The 24,352-nt window shown below is 47.1% G+C and overlaps 1 protein-coding gene across 1 annotated transcript in view; it reads left to right on the top strand.

The window, feature by feature from the left end:
- Positions 1-24,352, top strand: part of LOC124019176 (glutamate receptor ionotropic, NMDA 2A-like) — a 180,435-nt gene that overhangs the window by 76,830 nt on the left and 79,253 nt on the right. Inside the window, exons 5-7 of the mRNA XM_046334564.1 lie at positions 19,712-19,840; positions 21,345-21,517; positions 23,575-23,871. Of these exons, the coding sequence (XP_046190520.1) occupies positions 19,712-19,840; positions 21,345-21,517; positions 23,575-23,871 (599 nt within the window). The remainder of the gene's footprint in view (positions 1-19,711; positions 19,841-21,344; positions 21,518-23,574; positions 23,872-24,352) is intronic.

Below are 24,352 nucleotides of genomic sequence, written 5' to 3' on the forward strand. Positions count from 1 at the left end.
AACATAACATGACAACAACATGGTAGCAACACAACATGACAACAACATGGTATCAACACAACATGACAACAACATGGTAGCAACACAACATGACAACAACATGGTAGCAACACAACATGACAACAACATGGTATCAACTCAACATGACAACAACATGGTAGCAACTCAACATGACAACAACATGGTAGCAACTCAACATGACAACAACATGGTAGCACCTCAACATGACAACAACATGGTATCAACTCAACATGACAACAACATGGTAGCAACTCAACATGACAACAACATGGTAGCAACACAACATGTATCAACAAAACATGACAACAACATGGTATCAACTCAACATGGTAGCAGCACAAAACATGGTACAAACATTATTGTGCACAGACAACAGCACAAAGGGCAAGAAGGTAGAGACAACAATACATCACACAAAGCAGCCACAACTGTCAGTAAGATTGTCCATGATTGAGTCTTTGAATGAAGAGATTGAGATAAAACTGTCCAGTTTGAGTGTTTTTTGCAACGAGCGACCCAGGGATGTGTGTGGTTTGGGGACCTTTAACAGAATGTGACTGGCTGAATGGGTGTTGTATGCAACATAGAGAGCAGTGATGTGTCCTATAATGAGCATTGACGGCAAACCTGATGGCCGCATGGGGCGGCAGCGTAGCTTAGTGGTTAGAGCGTTGGACTAGTAACCGGAAGGTTGCGAGTTCAAACCCCCGAGCTGACAAGGTACAAATCTGTCGTTCTGCCCCTGAACAGGCAGTTAACCCACTGTTCCCAGGCCGTCATTGAAAATAAGAATATGTTCTTAACTGACTTGCCTGGTTAAATAAAGGTAAAATAAAAATAAAATTTAAAAAATGGTAAAGACCATCTAGCTGCTCGAGAGCACCCTTACCTGCCGATCTATAAATTACGTCTCCGTAGATAAGATGGTCATCTGAATCACAGTTTGGCAGCTGGGTTAAAGAGAGGAAACCAAGTCTAGATGTAACTTTAGCCTGCAGTTTTGATATGTGCCATACTCCCATGTAATTGTATGAGGCGACTATCTCCAGCTCTAAACCCTCAGAGGTAGTAATCACACCAGTGGGGAGAGGGACATTCTTTTAACCAAACCACATGACCTTTGTTTTTGAGGTGTTCAGAACAAGGTTAAGGGCAGAGAAAGCTTTGTTGTAGAGCGTTTAACACAAAATCCGAGGAGGGGCCTGCTGAGTATAAGACTGTATCATCTGCATATAAATGGATGGATGAGAGCTTCCTAATGCCTGAGCTATGTTGTTGATGTAAGTTGAGAAGAGTGTGGGGGTTAGGATTGAGCCTTGGGGTACTCCCTTGGTGACAGGCAGTGGCTGACACAGCAGATGTTCTGACCTTATACACTGCGCTCTTTGAGAGAGGTAGTTAGCAAACCAGACCAAACATCCTTCAGAGACACCAATACTCTTTAGCCGGCACACAGGAAGGAATGGTCTACCGTGTCAAAAGCATTGGCCAAGTCAATAAAAATAACAGCACAGCATTGCTTAGAATCAAAGGCAAGGACATTTAAGGTTGCAGAGACATATCCACAACCTGAGCAGAAACCAGATTACATACCAGAGAGAATACTGTAGACATACCAGAGAGTAACTATAGACATCAAGAAAGCCAGTCAGTTGAATATTGACAAGTTGTTCCAACACTTTGATAAACAAGGGGAAATAGAAATAGGCCTGTAACAGTTAGGATCAGCTTGATCTCCCCCTTTAAATAAAGGACCCACTGTAGCTGCCTTCCAGTCAATGGTAACCTCCCCAGAGAGGAGAGAGGGGTAAAAAGGTCAGAGATGGGGCTTGGTGATGATAGGGGCAGCGACCTTAACGAAGAAAGGGTCTAAACCATCTGACACAGATGTTTTTTGGGGTCAAGTTTAAGGAGCTCCTTTAGTACCTCGGACTCAGTGACCGCCTGCAGGGAGAAACGTTGTAGCGGGACAGGAAAAAAAGAGGGAGGAGCATCGGGATAGTCGCATTAGAAGGGAAAAAGAGGGAGGAGCATCGGGGATAGTCGCATTAGAAGGGAAAAAGAGGGAGGAGCATCGGGGATAGTCGCATTAGAAGGGGTGGTTGATGAGGAAATGTTGGACGGGCAAGGAGGCATGGCTGAGTCAAATAGGGATCCCGACTTAATGAAGTGAGCTCAGCCATGTGCATCCTTGTCAGTAACAACCACATCATCAACGTTAAAACCTGTTATGGCTGGATATTCCACCAGGGACCAACACCAGGGGAAATTTCAGAGATTGACAACTAAAAATACAACTTCGAACATTAAACATTCTTGAAAAATGCAAGTGTCTTACACCCTTCAAAAGATTAGAATCTTGGTAATCAAACTACGTCTTCCCATTTAAAATAGCTATTACCCGAGAACAAATCCCATGCTTTTGTTTGAGAAGAGAAATCAACAACATAAACATTTCCGCTATGACAGTGGTGGGGGTACCTGTACCAGACAGGGGAGACTGACCAGGGCAGACAGTGAACAGAGAGGGGTGAGTGTGGTGGGGGTAACCTGTAAAAGGGGGAGACTGACCAGGGCAGACAGTGAACAGAGAGGGGTGAGTGTGGTGGGGGTAAATGTACCAGACAGGGGGAGACTGACCAGGGCAGACAGTGAACAGAGAGGGTGGAGTGTGGTGGGTAATCCTGTACCAGACAGGGGAGACAGACCAGGGCAGACATTGAACAGAGAGGGTGGAGTGTGGTGGGGGTACCTATACCAGACAGGGGAGACAGACCAGGGCAGACAGTGAACAGAGAGGGTGGAGTGTGGTGGGGGTACCTATACCAGACAGGGGGAGACAGGCCAGGGCAGACAGTGAACAGAGAGAGGGGTGAGTGTGGTGGGGGTACCTGTACCAGACAGGGGGAGACAGACCAGGGCAGACAGTGACCAGAGAGGGTGGAGTGTGGTGGGGGTACCTGTACCAGACAGGGGGAGACAGACCAGGGCAGACAGTGAACAGAGAGGGTGGAGTGTGGTGGGGGTACCTGTACCAGACAGGGGGAGACAGACCAGGGCAGACAGTGAACAGAGAGGGTGGAGTCCAAGCAGCAGTGCAGTAGGCAACAGGAGTAGGTGTCACACCCACTTGGGAGAAGCTTTTTTCGGGAGGCAGATTCCGAACAGCAGGTCTCTGTCTGTCTTTTCCACGTGGAAAAGGAGGTCGTTGTCTGTAAATCTTCTCAGTGTTGGTGAAAAGGAGGTCGTTATCTCGCTAAATCTTCTCAGTGTTGGTGAAAAGGAGGTCGTTATCTCGCTAAATCTTCTCAGTGTTGGTGAAAAGGAGGTCATTAGCTCGCTATGTCTTCTCAGTGTTGGTGAAAAGGAGGTCGTTATCTCGCTAAATCTTCTCAGTGTTGGTGAAAAGGAGGTCATTAGCTCGCTATGTCTTCTCAGTGTTGGTGAAAAGGAGGTCGTTAGCTAACTATATCTTCTCAGTGTTGGTGAAAAGGAGGTCATTAGCTCGCTATGTCTTCTCAGTGTTGGTGAAAAGGAGGTCGTTAGCTAGCTATATCTTCTCAGTGTTGGTGAAAAGGAGGTCATTAGCTCTATGTCTTCTCAGTGTTGGTGAAAAGGAGGTCATTAGCTCGCTATGTCTTCTCAGTGTTGGTGAAAAGGAGATCATTAGCTTGCTATGTCTTCTCAGTGTTGGTGAATTATCCTTCACGACGTCCAAACAAAGAGTATTCTATTGTTATTATTATTGTTGTATTAGGAGTGAGAGGATGGTATTGGCTTTTCAGTAGGAGCGAGAGGATGGTTTTGGCTTTTCAGTAGGAGCGAGAGGATGGTATTGGCTTTTCAGTAGGAGCGAGAGGATGGTATTGGCTTTTCAGTAGGAGTGAGAGGATGGTATTTATCTTTTCAGTAGTAGTGAGAGGATGGTATTTATCTTTTCAGTAGGAGCGAGAGGATGGTATTGGCTTTTCAGTAGGAGTGAGAGGATGGTATTTATCTTTCCAGTAGGAGTGAGAGGATGGTATTGGCTTTTCAGTAGGAGCGAGAGGATGGTATTTTTCCAGTTTCCTCTGTTTCTTCTGCAGGTTAGAAGTGTTTTTTAAACTTGTATTTTCTTGATAGTCCTTGATCGTAAAAGTCCGTTCAGGTAATGTCGTCCAAAACTAAGGTTTTACGTGTGGAATTGTGAAGTGGAATGAAAAGGGTTTGATGTTGAGGGTTTAGTATCCTGTATGAGTCTCTGTCTGTCATCGTGAAGTGCATATATATATAATTGATGGGTGTCAGTCTCGGGGGCTGTGTATGTTAAATGCTAAATGGAAGTCTACAGAACAGTAGCCATGGAACTTTTAGATCTATAGTTGGGAGACTCAGAAGATGTACAGTCTGATCTACACTACACTATGCTATCTCTTTTGCGGGTCTGTTAAATGTTATAGGAGACATCTCTGTCACCATTTGGGACTATAGTTTGACTCGACACTATGCTATGTCTTTTTATAGTCTGTTAAATATTATAGAAGACCTCTCTGTCACCATTGGGACTATAGTTTGACTCTACAACGATGTAAAGCTACAAGTCTGTCAGTCTGGGGGTTTTGGGACTGTTTTTTCTTCTCCTTCATGCTCTGTCTTCTGTCTTGCTAGCTTTGTTAGCTGTCTTGTTAGCTTTAGTCTGTTACATATTCTAGATTCTAATTCTGTGGGAATTAGCGTTATGCTGAAGCTAGTCAGTGTGAGGCTATAGGCAGTTAGCATTATGCTAAAGATGGCAGGGTGGCAGGGTAGCCTAGTGGTTAGAGTTCAAATCCCCGAGCTGACATGGTACAAATCTGTGGTTCTGCCCCTGAACAGGCAGTTAACCCACTGTTCCTAGGCTGTCGTTGAAAATAAGAATTTGTTCTTAACTGACTTGCCTGGTTAAATAAAGGTTACATACATTTAAACTAAAAGTATATATACCCTGGAGACTACACACATGAGGTAGCTATCCAATTAATAATATCATTTTAGCAGTAGCACAAACACTCCCACACACACACACACACACACACACACACACACACACACACACACACACACACACACACACACACACACACACACACACACACACACACACACACACACACACACACACACACACACACACACACACACACACACACACACACACACACACACACACACACACACACACACACACACCTGTCAGAATGCCAATTAATAAAATGTGAAAGTGAGGAGAGAACTAGGCTCCCTATTGGCTTACACTGACTAGCTTTAGCATAATGCCTATAGCATAATGCCTATAGCCTCACCCTGACTAGCTTTAGCATAATGCTAACTGCCTATAGCCTCACCCTGACTAGCTTTAGCATAATGCTAACTGCCTATAGACTCACCCTGATTACCTTTAGCATAATGCTAACTGCCTATAGACTCACCCGCCTATAGCCTCACCCTGACTAGCTTCAGCATAATGCTAACTGCCTATAGCCTCACCCTGACTAGCTTTAGCATAATGCTAACTGCCTATAGCCTCACCCTGACTATCTTTTTACCTTTATTTAACTAGGCAAGTCAGTTAAGAACAAATGGTTATTTACAATGACGGCCTCCCTGGGAACAGTGGGTTAACTGGTCTGGGAACAGTGGGTTAACTGGTCTGGGAACAGTGGGTTAACTGGTCTAGGAACAGTGGGTTAACTGGCCTAGGAACAGTGGGTTAACTGGTCTAGGAACAGTGGGTTAACTGGTCTGGGAACAGTGGGTTAACTGGTTTACCAATGAGGAACAGTGGGTTAACTGGTCTGGGAACAGTGGGTTAACTGGTTTACCAATGAGGAACAGTGGGTTAACTGGTTTACCAATAACGGGAACAGTGGGTTAACTGCCTGTTTACCAATGACGGCCTCCCTGGGAACAGTGGGTTAACTGGTCTAGGAACAGTGGGTTAACTGGTCTACAGTGGGTTAACTGCCTGTTTACCAATGACGGCCTCCCTGGGAACAGTGGGTTAACTGCCTGTTTACCAATGACGGCCTCCCTGGGAACAGTGGGTTAACTGCCTGTTTACCAATGACGGCCTCCCTGGGAACAGTGGGTTAACTGGTCTGGGAACAGTGGGTTAACTGCCTGTTTACCAATAACGGCCTCCCTGGGAACAGTGGGTTAACTGGTCTGGGAACAGTGGGTTAACTGCCTGTTTACCAATGACGGCCTCCCTGGGAACAGTGGGTTAACTGGTCTAGGAACAGTGGGTTAACTGCCTGTTTACCAATGACGGCCTCCCTGGGAACAGTGGGTTAACTGGTCTGGGAACAGTGGGTTAACTGGTCTGGGAACAGTGGGTTAACTGGTCTAGGAACAGTGGGTTAACTGCCTGTTTACCAATGACGGCCTCCCTGGGAACAGTGGGTTAACTGCCTGTTTACCAATGATGGCCTCCCTGGGAACAGTGGGTTAACTGGTCTAGGAACAGTGGGTTAACTGCCTGTTTACCAATGACGGCCTCCCTGGGAATAGTGGGTTAACTGCCTGTTTACCAATGACGGCCTCCCTGGGAACAGTGGGTTAACTGCCTGTTTACCAATGATGGCCTCCCTAGGAACAGTGGGTTAACTGCCTGTTTACCAATGACGGCCTCCCTGGGAACAGTGGGTTAACTGGTCTGGGAACAGTGGGTTAACTGCCTGTTTACCAATGATGGCCTCCCTGGGAACAGTGGGTTAACTGCCTGTTTACCAATGACGGCCTCCCTGGGAACAGTGGGTTAACTGGTCTAGGAACAGTGGGTTAACTGCCTGTTTACCAATGACGGCCTCCCTGGGAACAGTGGGTTAACTGCCTGTTTACCAATGACGGCCTCCCTGGGAACAGTGGGTTAACTGCCTGTTTACCAATGACGGCCTCCCTGGGAACAGTGGGTTAACTGCTGGCCTCCTGGGAACAGTGGGTTAACTGTGTTTACCAATGGGCCTCCCTGGGAACAGTGGGTTAACTGCCTGTTTACCAATGACGGCCTCCTGGGAAGAGTGGGTTAACTGGTCTAGGAACAGTGGGTTAACTGCCTGTTTACCAATGATGGCCTCCCTGGGAACAGTGGGTTAACTGGTCTGGGAACAGTGGGTTAACTGGTCTGGGAACAGTGGGTTAACTGGTCTAGGAACAGTGGGTTAACTGCCTGTTTACCAATGATGGCCTCCCTGGGAACAGTGGGTTAACTGCCTGTTTACCAATGATGGCCTCCTGGGAACAGTGGGAACAGTGGGTTAACTGCCTGTTTACCAATGACGGCCTCCCTGGGAACAGTGGGTTAACTGGTCTAGGAACAGTGTTAACTACCAATGACGGCCTCCCTGGGAACAGTGGGTTAACTGGTCTGGGAACAGTGGGTTAACTGGTCTGGGAACAGTGGGTTAACTGGTCTAGGAACAGTGGGTTAACTGCCTGTTTACCAATGACGGCCTCCCTGGGAACAGTGGGTTAACTGCCTGTTTACCAATGATGGCCTCCCTGGGAACAGTGGGTTAACTGGTCTAGGAACAGTTAACTGCCTGTTTACCAATGACGGCCTCCCTGGGAACAGTGGGTTAACTGCCTGTTTACCAAACGGCAACAGTGGGTTAACTGCCTGTTTACCAATGATGGCCTCCCTAGGAACAGTGGGTTAACTTTTTACCAAAAACAATATTAACTGGTCTGGGACAGAACTGCCTGTTTACCAATCACAACAACTGCCTGTTTACCAATGTGGGAACAGAACTGGTCTAGGAACAGTGGGTTAACTGCCTGTTTACCAATAACACTAACAGTGGGTTAACTGCCTGTTTACCAATGACGGCCTCCCTGGGAACAGTGGGTTAACCTGTTTACCAATGACAACAGTGGGTTAACAGGAACAGTGGGTTAACTGCCTGTTTACCAATGACGGCCTCCCAACAGTGGGTAACTGAAACAACATTACCAATGACGGCCTCCTGGGTTAACTGGTCTAGGAACAGTGGGTTAACTGCCCGTTTACCAATGACGGCCTCCTGGGAACAGTGGGTTAACTGGTCTGGGAACAGTGGGTTAACTGACAGGAACAGTGGGTTAACTGGTCAACAGTGGGTTAACTGCCTGTTTACCAATGACGGCCTCCTGGGAACAGTGGGTTAACTGCCTGTTTACCAATGATGGCCTCCTGGGAACAGTGGGTTAACTGGTCTAGGAACAGTGGGTTAACTGCCTGTTTACCAATGACAACAACAGTGGGTTAACTGGTCTAGCAGTGGGTTAACTGCCTGTTTAAATGACAACAACATGGTTAGCAACTGGGAACAAACTGGTGAACAGTGGGTTAACTGGTCTAGGAACAGTGGGTTAACTGCCTGTTTACACAAACATGGGTTAACAACCTGTTTACCAATGATGGCCTCCTGGGAACAGTGACAACAACATGGTAGCAACACAACATGACAATGACAACAGTGGTTAACTCAACACAACATGACAACAACATGGTAGCAACACAACATGACAAAAAACATGGTAGCAAACACAACATGACAACAACATGGTAGCAATGGCACAACATGACAACAACATGGTATCAAACAACATGACAACAACATGGTAGCAACACAACATGACAACAACATGGTAGCAACACATGACAACAACATGGTAGCAACACAACATGACAACAATATGGTAGCAACACAACATGACAACAACATGGTAGCAACACAACATGACAACAACATGGTAGCAACACAACATGACAACAACATGGTAGCAACACAACATGACAACAACATGGTAGCAACACAACATGACAACAACATGGTAGCAACACAACATGACAACAACATGGTAGCAACACAACATGACAACAACATGGTAGCAACACAACATGACAACAACATGGTAGCAACACAACATGACAACAACATGGTATCTACTCAACATGACACCAACATGGTATCAACACAACATGACAACAACATGGTAGCAACACAACATGACAACAACATGGTATCAACACAACATGACAACAACATGGTATCAACACAACATGACAACAACATGGTATCAACATAACATGACAACAACATGACAACAACATGGTATCAACTCAACATGACAACAACATGGTATCAACACAACATGACAACAACATGGTATCAACACAACATGACAACAACATGGTAGCAACTCAACATGACAACAACATGGTAGCACCACAACATGGTAGCAATACAACATGACAACAACATGGTAGCAACTCAACATGACAACAACATGGTAGCAACTCAACATGACAACAACATGGTAGCAACTCAACATGACAACAGCATGGTAGCAACACAACATGGTAGCAACACAACATGGTAGCAACACAACATGGTAGCAGCACAAAACATGGTACTAACATTATTGTGCACAGACAACAGCACAAAGGGCAAGAAGGTAGAGACAACAATACATCACACAAAGCAGCCACAACTGTCAGTAAGAGTGTCCATGATGGAGTCTTTGAATGAAGAGATGGAGATAAAACTGTCCAGTTTGAGTGTTTTGTTGCAGCTCGTTCCAGCTGTAGCAAACTGAAAAGACGAGCGACCCAGGGATATGTGTGCTCTGGGGACCTTTAACAGAATGTGACTGGCACAATAATTGATGGATTAAGTAATAAGTAAGCTCATCCTCTAGGTGTGATCTTACGTAGAGCTGTCTGGCTGCTCTGGCAGGGGTTGTGTTGATAAGTTATTAATGATTCATGTTCTTGGAGAGAGTGTGTTTTTTGATGAGAAGATGTAGGTCGTTGGTAGTGTCTTCTACTGTCTATAATTGATCCTGCATTAGTACACCTATTTCTCCTCTCCTCTCCTCTCCTCTCCTCTCCTCTCCTCTCCTCTCCTCTCCTCTCCTCGCCTCGCCTCGCCTCTCCCCTCCCCTCCCCTCCCCTCCCCTCCCCTCCCCCTCCCTCCCCTCCCCTCCCCTCCCTCCCCCTCCCCTCCCCTCCCCCTCCCCTCCCCTCCCCCCCGCCTCGCCTCGCCTCGCCTCTCCTCTCCTCTCCTCCCTCTCCCTCCCTCTCCCCTCCCCTCCCCTCCCCTCCCCTCCCCTCCCCTCCCCTCCCCTCCCCTCCCCTCCCCTCCCCCCCCCCCCCCCCCCCCTCCCCTCCCCTCCTCCCCTCCCCTCCCCTACTCCCCTCCCCTCCCCTCCCCTCCCTCCCCCTCCCCTCCCTCCCCTCCCCTCCCCTCCCCTCCCCCCTCCCCTCCCCTCCCCTCCCCTCCCCTCCCCTCCCCTCCCCTCCCCCTCCCTCTCCTCTCCTCCCTCTCCTCTCCTCTCCTCTCCCTCTCCTCTCCTCTCCTCTCCTCTCCTCCCCTCCTCTCCCTCCCCTCCCCTCCCCTCCCCTCCCCTCCCCTCCCCTCCCCTCCCCCCCTCCCCTCCTCTCCTCTCCTCTCCTCTCCACCTTGAATTGCTTACATGGACTCCTGGCTTGACGTGAGGTTGACCACACTATTTTATTTTCATCATAAGCAAAAGCTATTGGTTTTCTATCCAAAATTGCAAAAAAAAAGTGATTCATTGAATAAACACGAGTTAAGAGACGAGTTAAATAGATAAACGGGTGTGGCAGTACCAGGAACAGTGCCATCTAGTGGCCAAAAGCTGGTACTTTCACACTCATTTATAGGGGAGAGGGATAAACGGGTGTGGCAGTACCAGGAACAGTGCCATCTAGTGGCCAAAAGCTGGTACTTTCACACTCATTTATAGGGGAGACGGATAAACGGGTGTGGCAGTACCAGGAACAGTGCCATCTAGTGGCCAAAAGCTGGTACTTTCACACTCATTTATAGGGGAGAGGGATAAACGGGTGTGACAGTACCAGGAACAGTGCCATCTAGTGGGGAGATGGGGGAAGAAGGGGGGGGTAATCCGCTTTACTGAATAATCTGAACAGGGAGGAAAAGCTGTCTGCCTACACAGATTGCAAACACAGACCGATGACCTCACTGCCCCATAAGCAAACAGGAAACCACTCACCCAGAGACAGCGCTCCTAGTGGCCGGGGACTTTAATGCAGGGGAACTTAAATCAGTGTTACCTCATTTCTACCAGCATGTCAAATGTGCAACCAGAGGAGAAATATTTTAGACCACCTTTACTCCACATACAGAGATGGGTACAAAGCTCTAGACCACCTTTACTCCACACACAGAGACGCCTACAAAGCTCTAGACCACCTTTACTCCACATACAGAGACGCCTACAAAGCTCTAGACCACTTTTACTCCACATACAGAGACGCCTACAAAGCTCTAGACCACTTTTACTCCACATACAGAGACGCCTACAAAGCTCTAGACCACCTTTACTCCACATACAGAGATGGGTACAAAGCTCTAGACCACCTTTACTCCACACACAGAGACGCCTACAAAGCTCTAGACCACCTTTACTCTACACACAGAGACGCCTACAAAGCTCTAGACCACCTTTACTCCACATACAGAGACGCCTACAAAGCTCTAGACCACCTTTACTCCACACACAGAGACGCCTACAAAGCCCCTCCCTCCATTTGGTAAATCTAAACATAACTCTATCCTCCTGATTCCTGCTTACAAGCTCAAATTAAAGCAGGAAGACCCAGTGACTCAATACAAAAGTGGTCAGATGAAGCAGATGCTAAACTACAGGACTGTTTTTTTTAGCACAGACTGGAACATGTTCCGGGGATTCTTCTGATGGCATTGAGGAGTATAACACATCAATCACTGGCTTCATCAATAAGTGCATTGAGGACGTCGTCCCCACAGTGAACGTACGTACATACCCCAGCCAGAAGCCATGGATTACAGGCAGCATCCGCACTGAGTGAAAGGCTAGAGCTGCCAATTTCAAGGAGCGGGACTCTAACCCGGAAGCTTCTAAGAAATCCCACTATCCCCTGTGATGAACCATCAAACAGGCAAAGCGGCAATACAGGACTAAGATCTAATCGTACGACACCGGCTCTGACGCTTGTTGGATGTGGAAACCATTACAGACAAAGGGAAGCACAGCCGCGAGCTGCCCAGTGACACGAGCCTACCAGACGAGCTAAATACCTTCTATGCTCGCTTCGAGGCAAGTAACACTGAAACATGCATGAGAGCATCAGCTGTTCCGGATGACTGTGTGATCACGCTCTCCGCAGCCGAATAGAGACATTTCAAATGTGATATTATGGCTTTGTACAGTGTTATAACTGTGTGTAGGAGTAGTAACATCAGTAGTGTCAATGTCTCTACTGTAGATGGAACTGTGTGTAGGAGTAGTAACATCAGTAGTATCAATAGGAGTAGCAACGTCAGTAGAATCAATAGGAGTAGTAACATCAGTAGTATCAATAGGAGTAGTAACATCAGTAGTATCAATAGGAGTAGTAACATCAGTAGTATCAATGTCTCTACTGTAGAGGGAACTGTGTGTAGGAGTAGTAACAACAGTAGTATCAATAGGAGTAGTAACATCAGTAGTATCAATAGGAGTAGTAACATCAGTAGTATCAATAGGAGTAGTAACATCAGTAGTATCAATAGGAGTAGTAACATCAGTAGTATCAATAGGAGTAGTAACATCAGTAGTATCAATAGGAGTAGTAACATCAGTAGTATCAATAGGAGTAGTAACATCAGTAGTATCAATAGGAGTAGTAACATCAGTAGTATCAATGTCTCTACTGTAGAGGGAACTGTGTGTAGGAGTAGTAACAACAGTAGTATCAATAGGAGTAGTAACATCAGTAGTATCAATAGGAGTAGTAACATCAGTAGTATCAATAGGAGTAGTAACATCAGTAGTATCAATAGGAGTAGTAACATCAGTAGTATCAATAGGAGTAGTAACATCAGTAGTATCAATAGGAGTAGTAACATCAGTAGTATCAATAGGAGTAGTAACATCAGTAGTATCAATAGGAGTAGTAACATCAGTAGTATCAATAGGAGTAGTAACATCAGTAGTATCAATAGGAGTAGTAACATCAGTAGTATCAATAGGAGTAGTAACATCAGTAGTATCAATGTCTCTACTGTAGATGGAACTGTGTGTAGGAGTAGTAACATCAGTAGTATCAATAGGAGTAGTAACATCAGTAGTATCAATAGGAGTAGTAACATCAGTAGTATCAACATGAGTAGTAACATCAGTAGTATCAATAGGAGTAGTAACATCAGTAGTATGAATATCAAATCAAATCAAATCAAATTTATTTATATAGCCCTTCGTACATCAGCTGATATCTCAAAGTGCTGTACAGAAACCCAGCCTAAAACCCCAAACAGCAAACAATGCAGGTGTAAAAGCACGGTGGCTAGGAAAAACTCCCTAGAAAGGCCAAAACCTAGGAAGAAACCTAGAGAGGAACCGGGCTATGTGGGGTGGCCAGTCCTCTTCTGGCTGTGCCGGGTAGAGATTATAACAGAACATGACCAAGATGTTCAAATGTTCATAAATGACCAGCATGGTCAAATAATAATAAGGCAGAACAGTTGAAACTGGAGCAGCAGCACAGTCAGGTGGACTGGGGACAGCAAGGAGCCATCATGTCAGGTAGTCCTGGGGCACGGTCCTAGGGCTCAGGTCCTCCAAGAGAGAGAAAGAAAGAGAGAATTAGAGAGAGCATATGTGGGGTGGCCAGTCCTCTCCTGGCTGTGCCGGGTGGAGATTATAACAGAACGTGGCCAAGATGTTCAATTGTTCATAAATGACCAGCATGGTTGAATAATAGTAAGGCAGAACAGTTGAAACTGGAGCAGGAGCATGGCCAGGTGGACTGGGGACAGCAAGGAGTCCTCATGTCAGGTAGTCCTGGGACATGGTCCTAGGGCCCAGGCCAGTTGAAACTGGAGCAGCAGCATGGCCAGGTGGACTGGGGACAGCAAGGAGTCATCATGTCAGGTAGTCCTGGGGCATGGTCCTAGGGCTCAGGTCCTCCGAGAGAGAGAAAGAAAGAGAGAAGGAGAGAATTAGAGAACGCACACTTAGATTTACACAGGACACCGAATAGGACAGGAGAAGTACTCCAGATAAACAAACTGACCCTAGCCCCCCGACACATAAACTACTGCAGCATAAATACTGGAGGCTGAGACAGGAGGGGTCAGGAGACACTGTGGCCCCATCCGAGGACACCCCCGGACAGGGCCAAACAGGAAGGATATAACCCCACCCACTTTGCCAAAGCACAGCCCCCACACCACTAGAGGGAAATCTTCAACCACCAACTTACCATCCTGAGACAAGGCCGAGTATAGCCCACAAAGATCTCCGACACGGTACAACCCAAGGGGGGAGGAAACCCAGACAGGCCGACCACAACAGTGAATCAACCCACCCAGGTGACGCACCCCCAGGGACGGCACGAGAGAGCCCCAGCAAGCCAGTGACTCAGCCCCCGTAACAGGGTTAGAGGCAGAGAATCCCAGTGGAAAAAGGGGAACCGGCCAGGCAGAGACAGCAAGGGCGGTTCGTTGCTCCAGAGCCTTTCCGTTCACCTTCCCACTCCTGGGCCAGACTACACTCAATCATATGACCCACTGAAGAGATGAGTCTTCAGTAAAGACTTAAAGGTTGAGACCGAGTTTGCGTCTCTGACATGGGTAGGCAGACCGTTCCAAAAAAATGGAGCTCTATAGGAGAAAGCCCTGCCAATAGGAGTAGTAACATCAGTAGTATCAATAGGAGTAGTAACATCAGTAGTATCAACATGAGTAGTAACATCAGTAGTATCAATAGGAGTAGTAACATCAGTAGTATCAACATGAGTAGTAACATCAGTAGTATCAATGTCTCTACTGTAGAGGGAACTGTGTGTAGGAGTAGTAACAACAGTAGTATCAATAGGAGTAGTAACATCAGTAGTATCAATAGGAGTAGTAACATCAGTAGTATCAATGTCTCTACTGTAGAGGGAACTGTGTGTAGGAGTAGTAACATCAGTAGTATCAATAGGAGTAGTAACATCAGCAGTATCAATAGGAGTAGTAACATCAGTAGTATCAATAGGAGTAGTAACATCAGTAGTATCAATAGGAGTAGTAACATCAGTAGTATCAATAGGAGTAGTAACATCAGTAGTATCAATAGGAGTAGTAACATCAGTAGTATCAATAGGAGTAGTAACATCAGTAGTATCAATAGGAGTAGTAACATCAGTAGTATCAATAGGAGTAGTAACATCAGTAATATCAATAGGAGTAGTAACATCAGTAGTATCAATAGGAGTCAGTAGTATCAATAGGAGTAGTAACATCAGTAGTATCAATAGGAGTAGTAACATCAGTAGTATCAATAGGAGTAGTAACATCAGTAGTATCAATAGGAGTAGTAACATCAGTAGTATCAATAGGAGTAGTAACATCAGTAGTATCAATAGGAGTAGTAACATCAGTAGTATCAATAGGAGTAGTAACATCAGTAGTATCAACATCAGTAGTATCAATAGGAGTAGTAACATCAGTAGTATCAATAGGAGTAGTAACATCAGTAGTATCAATAGGAGTAGTAACATCAGTAGTATCAATAGGAGTAGTAACATCAGTAGTATCAATAGGAGTAGTAACATCAGTAGTATCAATAGGAGTAGTAACATCAGTAGTATCAATGTCTCTACTGTAGATGGAACTGTGTGTAGGAGTAGTAATTATATATAGTAGTAGTTATTTGCACAAATAGTTAAAGTACAAAAGGGAAAATAAATCAACATAAATATGGGTTGTATTTGCAGTGGTGTTTGTTCTTCACTGGTTGCCCTTTTCTTGAGGCATCACAAATCTTGCTGCTGTGATGTAACACTGTGGAATTTCACCCAGTAGATATGGGAGTTTATCAAAATGTGATTTGTTTTGGAATTCTTTGTGGATCTGTGTAATCTGGTGGAAATATGTCTCTCTAATATGGTCATACATTTGGCAGGAGGTTAGGAAGTGCAGCTCAGTTTCCAACTCATTTTGTGGGCAGTGAGCACATAGCCTGTCTTCTCTTGAGAGCCACGTCTGCCTACGGCGGCCATTCTCAATAGCAAGGCTATGCTCACTGAGTCTGTACATAGTCAAAGCTTTCCTTAAGTTTGGGTCAGTCACAGTGGTCAGGTATTCTGCCGCTGTGTACTCTCTGTGTAGGGCCAAATAGCATTCTAGTTTGATCTGTTTTTTTGTTAATTCTTTCCAATGTGTTAAGTACTTATCTTTTTGTTTTTCTCATGATTTGGTTGGGTCTAATTGTGTTGCTGTCCTGGGGGTGTGTTTGTGTTTGTGAACAGAGCCCTAGGACCAGCCTGCTTAGGGGACTCTTCTCCAGGCTCATCTCTCTGTAGGTGATGGCGTTGTTATGGAAGGTTTGGGAATCACTTCCTTTTAGGTGGTCGTAGAATTTAACAGCTCTTTTCCGGATTTTGATCATTCGTGGATATTGGCCTAATTTTGCTCTGCATGAATTATTTGGTGTTTTACGTTGTACACGGAGGGTATTTTAGCATAATTCTGCCCTCTTTCTCCCGTTGTCTCTCTCTCTGGTTAGGCAAAGAATTATATATCGGCAGAGTGAGGTTGTTAAATGAGGCATCATGTTAGTCAGCCTAAAGACAGGAAGCTGGAACATAATGTGATGTGGGATACAGAGATAGAGAGAGATGGAGAGACTACTTTTGTATATTATCTACCTCACTTGTTTTGGATTGGTTGACATATGTTTTCCATGCCAATAAAGTCCCTTGAAATGAATTGAGACGAGAGGAGAGATGAACAGAGGTACAGGATGCTGGAACAAGCCTAATGTGATGGGGGATACAGAGAGAGAGAGAGAGAGATGGAGAGAGGTAGAGAAGCTGAAGCTAAAATGATGACGAGCTAGAGAGACAGACAGAGAGAGAGAGATGGAGAGAGACAGACAGAGAGAGAGATGGAGAGAGACAGACAGAGAGAGAGATGGAGAGAGACAGACAGAGAGAGAGAGATGGAGAGAGACAGACAGAGAGAGAGATGGAGAGAGACAGACAGAGAGAGAGAGATGGAGAGAGACAGACAGAGAGAGAGAGATGGAGAGAGACAGACAGAGAGAGAGAGATGGAGAGAGACAGACAGAGAGAGAGAGATGGAGAGAGACAGACAGAGAGAGAGAGATGGAGAGAGACAGACAGAGAGAGAGAGATGGAGAGAGACAGACAGAGAGAGAGAGATGGAGAGAGACAGACAGAGAGAGAGAGATGGAGAGAGACAGACAGAGAGAGATGGAGAGAGACAGACAGAGAGAGAGAGATGGAGAGAGACAGACAGAGAGAGAGATGGAGAGAGACAGACAGAGAGATAGAGAGAGACAGACCGAGAGAGAGATGGAGAGAGACAGACAGAGAGAGAGATGGAGAGAGACAGACAGAGAGATGGAGAGAGACAGACAGAGAGAGATGGAGAGAGACAGACAGAGAGAGTGATGGAGAGAGGCAGACAGACAGAGATGGAGAGAGACAGACATAGAGAGAGAGATGGAGAGAGACAGACAGAGAGAGAGATGGAGAGAGACATACAGAGAGATAGAGATGGAGAGAGACAGACAGAGAGATAGAGATGGAGAGAGACAGACAGAGAGAGAGATGGAGAGAGACAGACAGAGAGATGGAGAGAGACAGACAGAGAGAGAGATGGAGAGAGACAGACAGACAGATGGAGAGAGACAGACAGAGAGAGAGATATATGGATAGAGACATACAGAGAGAGAGAGATGGAGAGAGACAGACAGACAGAGATGGTAGAGACCTTGATACTACAGTGCTGATGTTACTACTCCTACACAGAGTTCCATCTACAGTAGAGACATTGACTGATGCTACAACACACAGCCTGACAAAAGAGACAGTGGATAAGATAGAGTGAGAGTGTATAGAGGGGGATACAGAGAGGGAGATAGAGAGATGTGGAGAGAAAGAGGTGGAGAGAGAGAGTGGCAGGGAGAGTGGAGAGAGAGGGAGGGAGGGAGAGGGAGACAGAGAGAGGTGGAGAGGGAGAGAGTGGAGAGAGAGGAGGGAGGGAGAGGGAGATAGAGAGAGGTGGAGAGGGAGAGAGTGGAGAGAGAGGGGGCAGGGAGAGGGAGATAGTGGAGAGAGAGGAGGGAGAGGGAGATAGAGAGAGGTGGAGAGGGAGAGAGTGGAGAGAGAGGGGAGAGAGAATGAGGGAGATTCATCTTGTGAAGTACTGTTGCTGTTCCTCCTCTCCATATGTAATCACCAGGCCCTCTCTACCTCTCCTCTCTCTACCTCCTCTCTCTACCTCCTCTCTCTACCTCCTCTCTCTATGTCCTCTCTCTACCTCCTCTCTCTACCTCCTCTCTCTACCTCCCCTCTCTACCTCCTCTCTCTACCTCCTCTCTCTACCTCCCCTCTCTACCTCCTCTCTCTACCTCCTCTCTCTACCTCCTCTCTCCATATGTAATCACCAGGCCCTCTCTCTACCTCCTCTCTCTACCTCCTATCTCTCCCCTCTCTCTCTACCTCCTCTCTCTACCTCCTCTCTCTACCTCCTCTCTCCATATGTAATCACCAGGCCCTCTCTCTACCTCCTCTCTCTACCTCCTATCTCTACCTCCTCTCTCTACCTCCTCTCTCTACCTCCTCTCTCTACCTCCTCTCTCCACCTCCTCTCTCCATATGTAATCACCAGGCCCTCTCTCTACCTCCTCTCTCTACCTCCTCTCTCCATATGTAATCACCAGGCCCTCTCTCTACCTCCTCTCTCCACCTCCTCTCTCCATATGTAATCATCAGGCCCTCTCTACCTCCTCTCTCTACCTCCTCTCTCCATATGTAATCACCAGGCCCTCTCTACCTCCTCTCTCTACCTCCTCTCTCTACCTCCTCTCTCTACCTCCTCTCCATATGTAATCACCAGGCCCTCTTTCTACCTCCTCTCTCTACCTCCTCTCTCTACCTCCTCTCTCCATATGTAATCACCAGGCCCTCTCTACCTCCTCTCTCTACCTCCTCTCTCTACCTCCTCTCTCTACCTCCTCTCTCCATATGTAATCACCAGGCCCTCTCTCTCCCTCCTCTCTCTACCTCCTCTCTCTACCTCCTCTCTCCATATGTAATCACCAGACCCTCTCTCTACCTCCTCTCTCTACCTTCTCTCTCCATATGTAATCACCAGGCCCTCTCTCTACCTCCTCTCTCTCTCGTCCTCTCTCTACCTCCTCTCTCTACCTCCTCTCTGCATATGTAATCACCAGACCCTCTCTCTACCTCCTCTCTCTACATTCTCTCTCCATATGTAATCACCAGGCCCTCTCTCTACCTCCTCTCTCTACCTTCTCTCTCTACCTCCTCTCTCTACCTCCTCTCTCTACCTCCTCTCTACCTCCTCTCTCTACCTCCTCTCTCCATATGTAATCACCAGGCCCTCTCTCTACCTTCTCTCTCTACCTCCTCTCTCTACCTCCTCTCTCTACCTTCTCTCTCTACCTCCTCTCTCTATCTCCTCTCTCCATATGTAATCACCAGACCCTCTCTCTACCTCCTCTCTCTACCTCCTCTCTCCATATGTAATCACCAGGCCCTCTCTCTACCTCCTCTCTCTGCCTCCTCTCTCTACCTCCTCTCTCCATATGTAATCACCAGGCCCTTGTGTGACATGCCTGGTAACAATACCTTCTCCCTCCCCAGGATGTGGAGTCTACGTTCTTCCAGTTTGGAGCGTCTCTGATGCAGGAGGCGTTACTGATGATGAACATCATGGAGGAATATGACTGGCACATCTTCTCTATAGTCACCTCTAAGTTCCCCGGGTACCAGGTACACACACACCCCCCCTCATGGAGGAATATGACTGGCACATCTTCTCTATAGTCACCTCTAAGTTCCCCGGGTACCAGGTACACACACCCCCTCATGGAGGAATATGACTGGCACATCTTCTCTATAGTCACCTCTAAGTTCTTCGGGTACCAGGTACACACACCCCCTCATGGAGGAATATGACTGGCACATCTTCTCTATAGTCACCTCTAAGTTCCCGGGTACCAGGTACACACACTCCCCTCATGGAGGAATATGACTGGCACATCTTCTCTATAGTCACCTCTAAGTTCCCCGGGTACCAGGTACACACACCCCCTCATGGAGGAATATGACTGGCACATCTTCTCTATAGTCACCTCTAAGTTCCCGGGTACCAGGTACACACACCCCCTCATGGAGGAATATGACTGGCACATCTTCTCTATAGTCACCTCTAAGTTCCCCGGGTACCAGGTACACACACCCCCTCATGGAGGAATATGACTGGCACATCTTCTCTATAGTCACCTCTAAGTTCCCGGGTACCAGGTACACACACCCCCCTCATGGAGGAATATGACGGGCACATCTTCTCTATAGTCACCTCTAAGTTCCCCGGGTACCAGGTACACACCCCCCTCATGGAGGAATATGACTGGCACATCTTCTCTATAGTCACCTCTAAGTTCCCCGGGTACCAGGTAGACACACACACACATTACACACACACCCCCATCATGGAGGAATATGACTGGCACATCTTCTCTATAGTCACCTCTAAGTTCCCCGGGTACCAGGTACACACACACACACATTACACACACACCCCCATCATGGAGGAATATGACTGGCACATCTTCTCTATAGTCACCTCTAAGTTCCCCGGGTACCAGGTACACACACACACATTACACACACACCCCCCATCATGGAGGAATATGACTGGCACATCTTCTCTATAGTCACCTCTAAGTTCCCCGGGTACCAGGTACACACACACACACACACATTATACACACACCCACATTACACACACACACACGCACACATTACACACACAGACACACACAAACATTACACACACACACACACACACACACACACACACACACACACACACACACACACACACACACACACACACACACACACACACACACACACACACACACACACACACACACACACACACACACACACACACACACACACACACACACACACACACACACACACACACACACACACACACACACACACACACACACACACACACAGACACACACACACACAAACACTACACACACAGACACACACACACACATTACACACACACACACACACACACACACACACACACACACACACACACACACACACACACACACACACACACACACACACACACACACACACACACACACACACACACACACACACACACACACACACACACACACACACACACACACACACACACACACACACACACACCAGTAACCGTTGTGTCTGTGTGTAGGAGTTTATAAATGTCCTGCGTGTGACGGTGGACCACAGCTTTGTGCGTTGGGACCTTCAGAGCGTCGTCACGCTGGATGCTGTGGACGGAGACGCCAACTCTAAAGCTCATATCCAGCTGAAGAGGATTCAGAGTCCTGTTATACTGCTGTACTGCTCCAAGGAGGAGGCTAGGTACTAGAGGCTGTTATACTGCTGTACTGCTCCAAGGAGGAGGCTAGGTACTAGAGGCTGTTATACTGCTGTACTGCTCCAAGGAGGCTAGGTACTAGAGGCTGTAATACTGCTGCTAGGAAGAGACTAGGTACTAGAGGCTGTTATACTGTTGTACTGCTCCAAGGAGGAGGCTAGGTACTAGAGGCTGTTATACTGCTGTACTGCTCCAAGGAGGAGGCTAGGTACTAGAGGCTGTTATACTGCTCCAAGGAGGAGAATAGGTACTAGAGGCTGTAATACTGCTGCTAGGAAGAGACTAGGTACTAGAGGCTGTTATACTGTTGTACTGCTCCAAGGAGGAGGCTAGGTACTAGAGGCTGTTATACTGCTGTACTGCTCCAAGGAGGAGGCTAGGTACTAGAGGCTGTTATACTGCTCCAAGGAGGAGAATAGGTACTACAGGCTGTTATACTGCTGTACTGCTCCAAGGAAGAGGCTAGGTACTAGAGGCTGTTATACTGCTGCTAGGAAGAGGCTAGGTACTAGAGGCTGTTATACTGCTGCTAGGAAGAGGGTAGGTACTAGAGGCTGTTATACTGCTGTACTGCTCCAAGGAGGAGGCTAGGTACTAGAGGCTGTTATACTGCTGTACTGCTCCAAGGAGGAGGCTAGGTACTAGAGGCTGTTATACTGCTGCTAGGAGGAGGCTAGGTACTAGAGGCTGTTATACTGCTGTACTGCTCCAAGGAGGAGGCTAGGTACTAGAGGCTGTTATACTGCTGTACTGCTCCAAGGAGGAGGCTAGGTACTAGAGGCTGTTATACTGCTGTACTGCTCCAAGGAGGAGCCTAGGTACTAGAGGCTGTAATACTGCTGTACTGCTTCAAGGAGGAGGCTAGGTACTAGAGGCTGTTATACTGCTGCTAGGAAGAGACTAGGTACTAGAGGCTCTTATACTGCTGTACTGCTCCAAGGAGGAGGCTAGGTACTAGAGGCTGTTATACTGCTGTACTGCTCCAAGGAGGAGGCTAGGTACTAGAGGCTGTTATACTGCTGTACTGCTCCAAGGAGGAGGCTAGGTACTAGAGGCTGTTATACTGCTGTACTGCTCCAAGGAGGAGGCTAGGTACTAGAGGCTGTTATACTGCTCCAAGGAGGAGGCTAGGTACTAGAGGCTGTTATACTGCTGTACTGCTCCAAGGAGGAGGCTAGGTACTAGAGGATGTTATACTGCTGTACTGCTCCAAGGAGGAGGCTAGGTACTAGATGCTGTTATACTGCTGCTAGGAAGAGGCTAGGTACGAGAGGCTGTTATACTGCTGTACTGCTCCAAGGAGGAGGCTAGGTACTAGATGCTGTTATACTGCTGCTAGGAAGAGGCTAGGTACTAGAGTATGTTATACTGCTGCTAGGAAGAGGCTAGGTACTAGAGGCTGTTATACTGCTGTACTGCTGCTAGGAAGAGGCTAGGTACTAGAGGCTGTGATCCTGGTTCACCATTTAACTGTGTTGATCCCAGTTCACCATTTAACCGTGTTGATCCCGGTTCACCATTTAACCGTGTTGATCCCGGTTCACCATTTAACCGTGTTGATCCCGGTTCACCATTTAACCGTGTTGATCCCGGTTCACCATTTAACCGTGTTGATCCCGGTTCACCATTTAACCGTGTTGATCCCGGTTCGCCATTTAACCGTGTTGATCCCGGTTCACCATTTAACCGTGTTGATCCCGGTTCACCATTTAACCGTGTTGATCCCGGTTCACCATTTAACCGTGTTGATCGTGGACCGTCAATATATTAGTTCATAAACATAATGGATTCATGAAGATAGCTCAGTCAGGCCGTTTACATTGTCTACTTCAAATGGAGTAGCTGCCTCTTAGACACCAGGCCGTTTACATTGTCTACTTCAAATGGAGTAGCTGCCTCTTAGACACCAGTGATATAGCATCTGGTTCTGGTCTACTTAGTTCATTGATTTCCATTGAAACCTTACAAATGAGGGAGTGGGATGTCTCATTTCATCTTCCTTCTCCGGTATATTATTCTAAACAATCTGATCCCCCTGCAGGTATATATTGGAAGAGGCCAGGTCTCTGGGTCTGACTGGGTCGGGCTACATCTGGATCGTACCAAGTCTGACCACAGGGAACCCCGACTTCACCCCAGACATCTATCCCCTGGGGATGATCTCTGTGTCCTACAACGAGATGGAGTATCCCTTGGAGAGCCGCCTTAGAGACGGAGTGGGCATCATCGCCACGGCAGCCGTCGCCATGCTGAGGGAGAAAGGGGAGGTGCCAGAACCCCAAGGGAACTGCTACAGCCAATCAGAGAAGGGAAAGACTCTGCCCAGCGCCCTGAGAGGGTAAAAGAGGGAGTGGTGTGTGTGTCCTATCAAAATCAAATAACATTTTATTTATCACATAATGCCCCACAATGTCAATACTTTGTAGAAGCACCTTTTGGCGGCAATTACATCTTTGAGTCGTCTTGGGTATGTCTGGCTCAGCTTTGAGTCGTCTTGGGTATGTCTGGCTCAGCTTTGAGTCGTCTTGGGTATGTCTCTATCAGCTTTGAGTCATCTTGGGTATGTCTGTATCAGCTTTGAGTCGTCTTGGGTATGTCTGGATCAGCTTTGAGTCGTCTTGGGTATGTCTGTATCAGCTTTGAGTCGTCTTGGGTATGTCTGTATCAGCTTTGAGTCGTCTTGGGTATGTCTGGATCAGCTTTGAGTCGTCTTGGGTATGTCTGGATCAGCTTTGAGTCGTCTTGGGTATGTCTGGCTCAGCTTTGAGTCGTCCTGGGTATGTTTGTATCAGCTTTGAGTCGTCTTGGGTATGTCTGGA

Source organism: Oncorhynchus gorbuscha, unplaced genomic scaffold, assembly GCF_021184085.1.
Source record: "Oncorhynchus gorbuscha isolate QuinsamMale2020 ecotype Even-year unplaced genomic scaffold, OgorEven_v1.0 Un_scaffold_753, whole genome shotgun sequence".
NCBI lineage: Eukaryota > Metazoa > Chordata > Actinopteri > Salmoniformes > Salmonidae > Oncorhynchus > Oncorhynchus gorbuscha.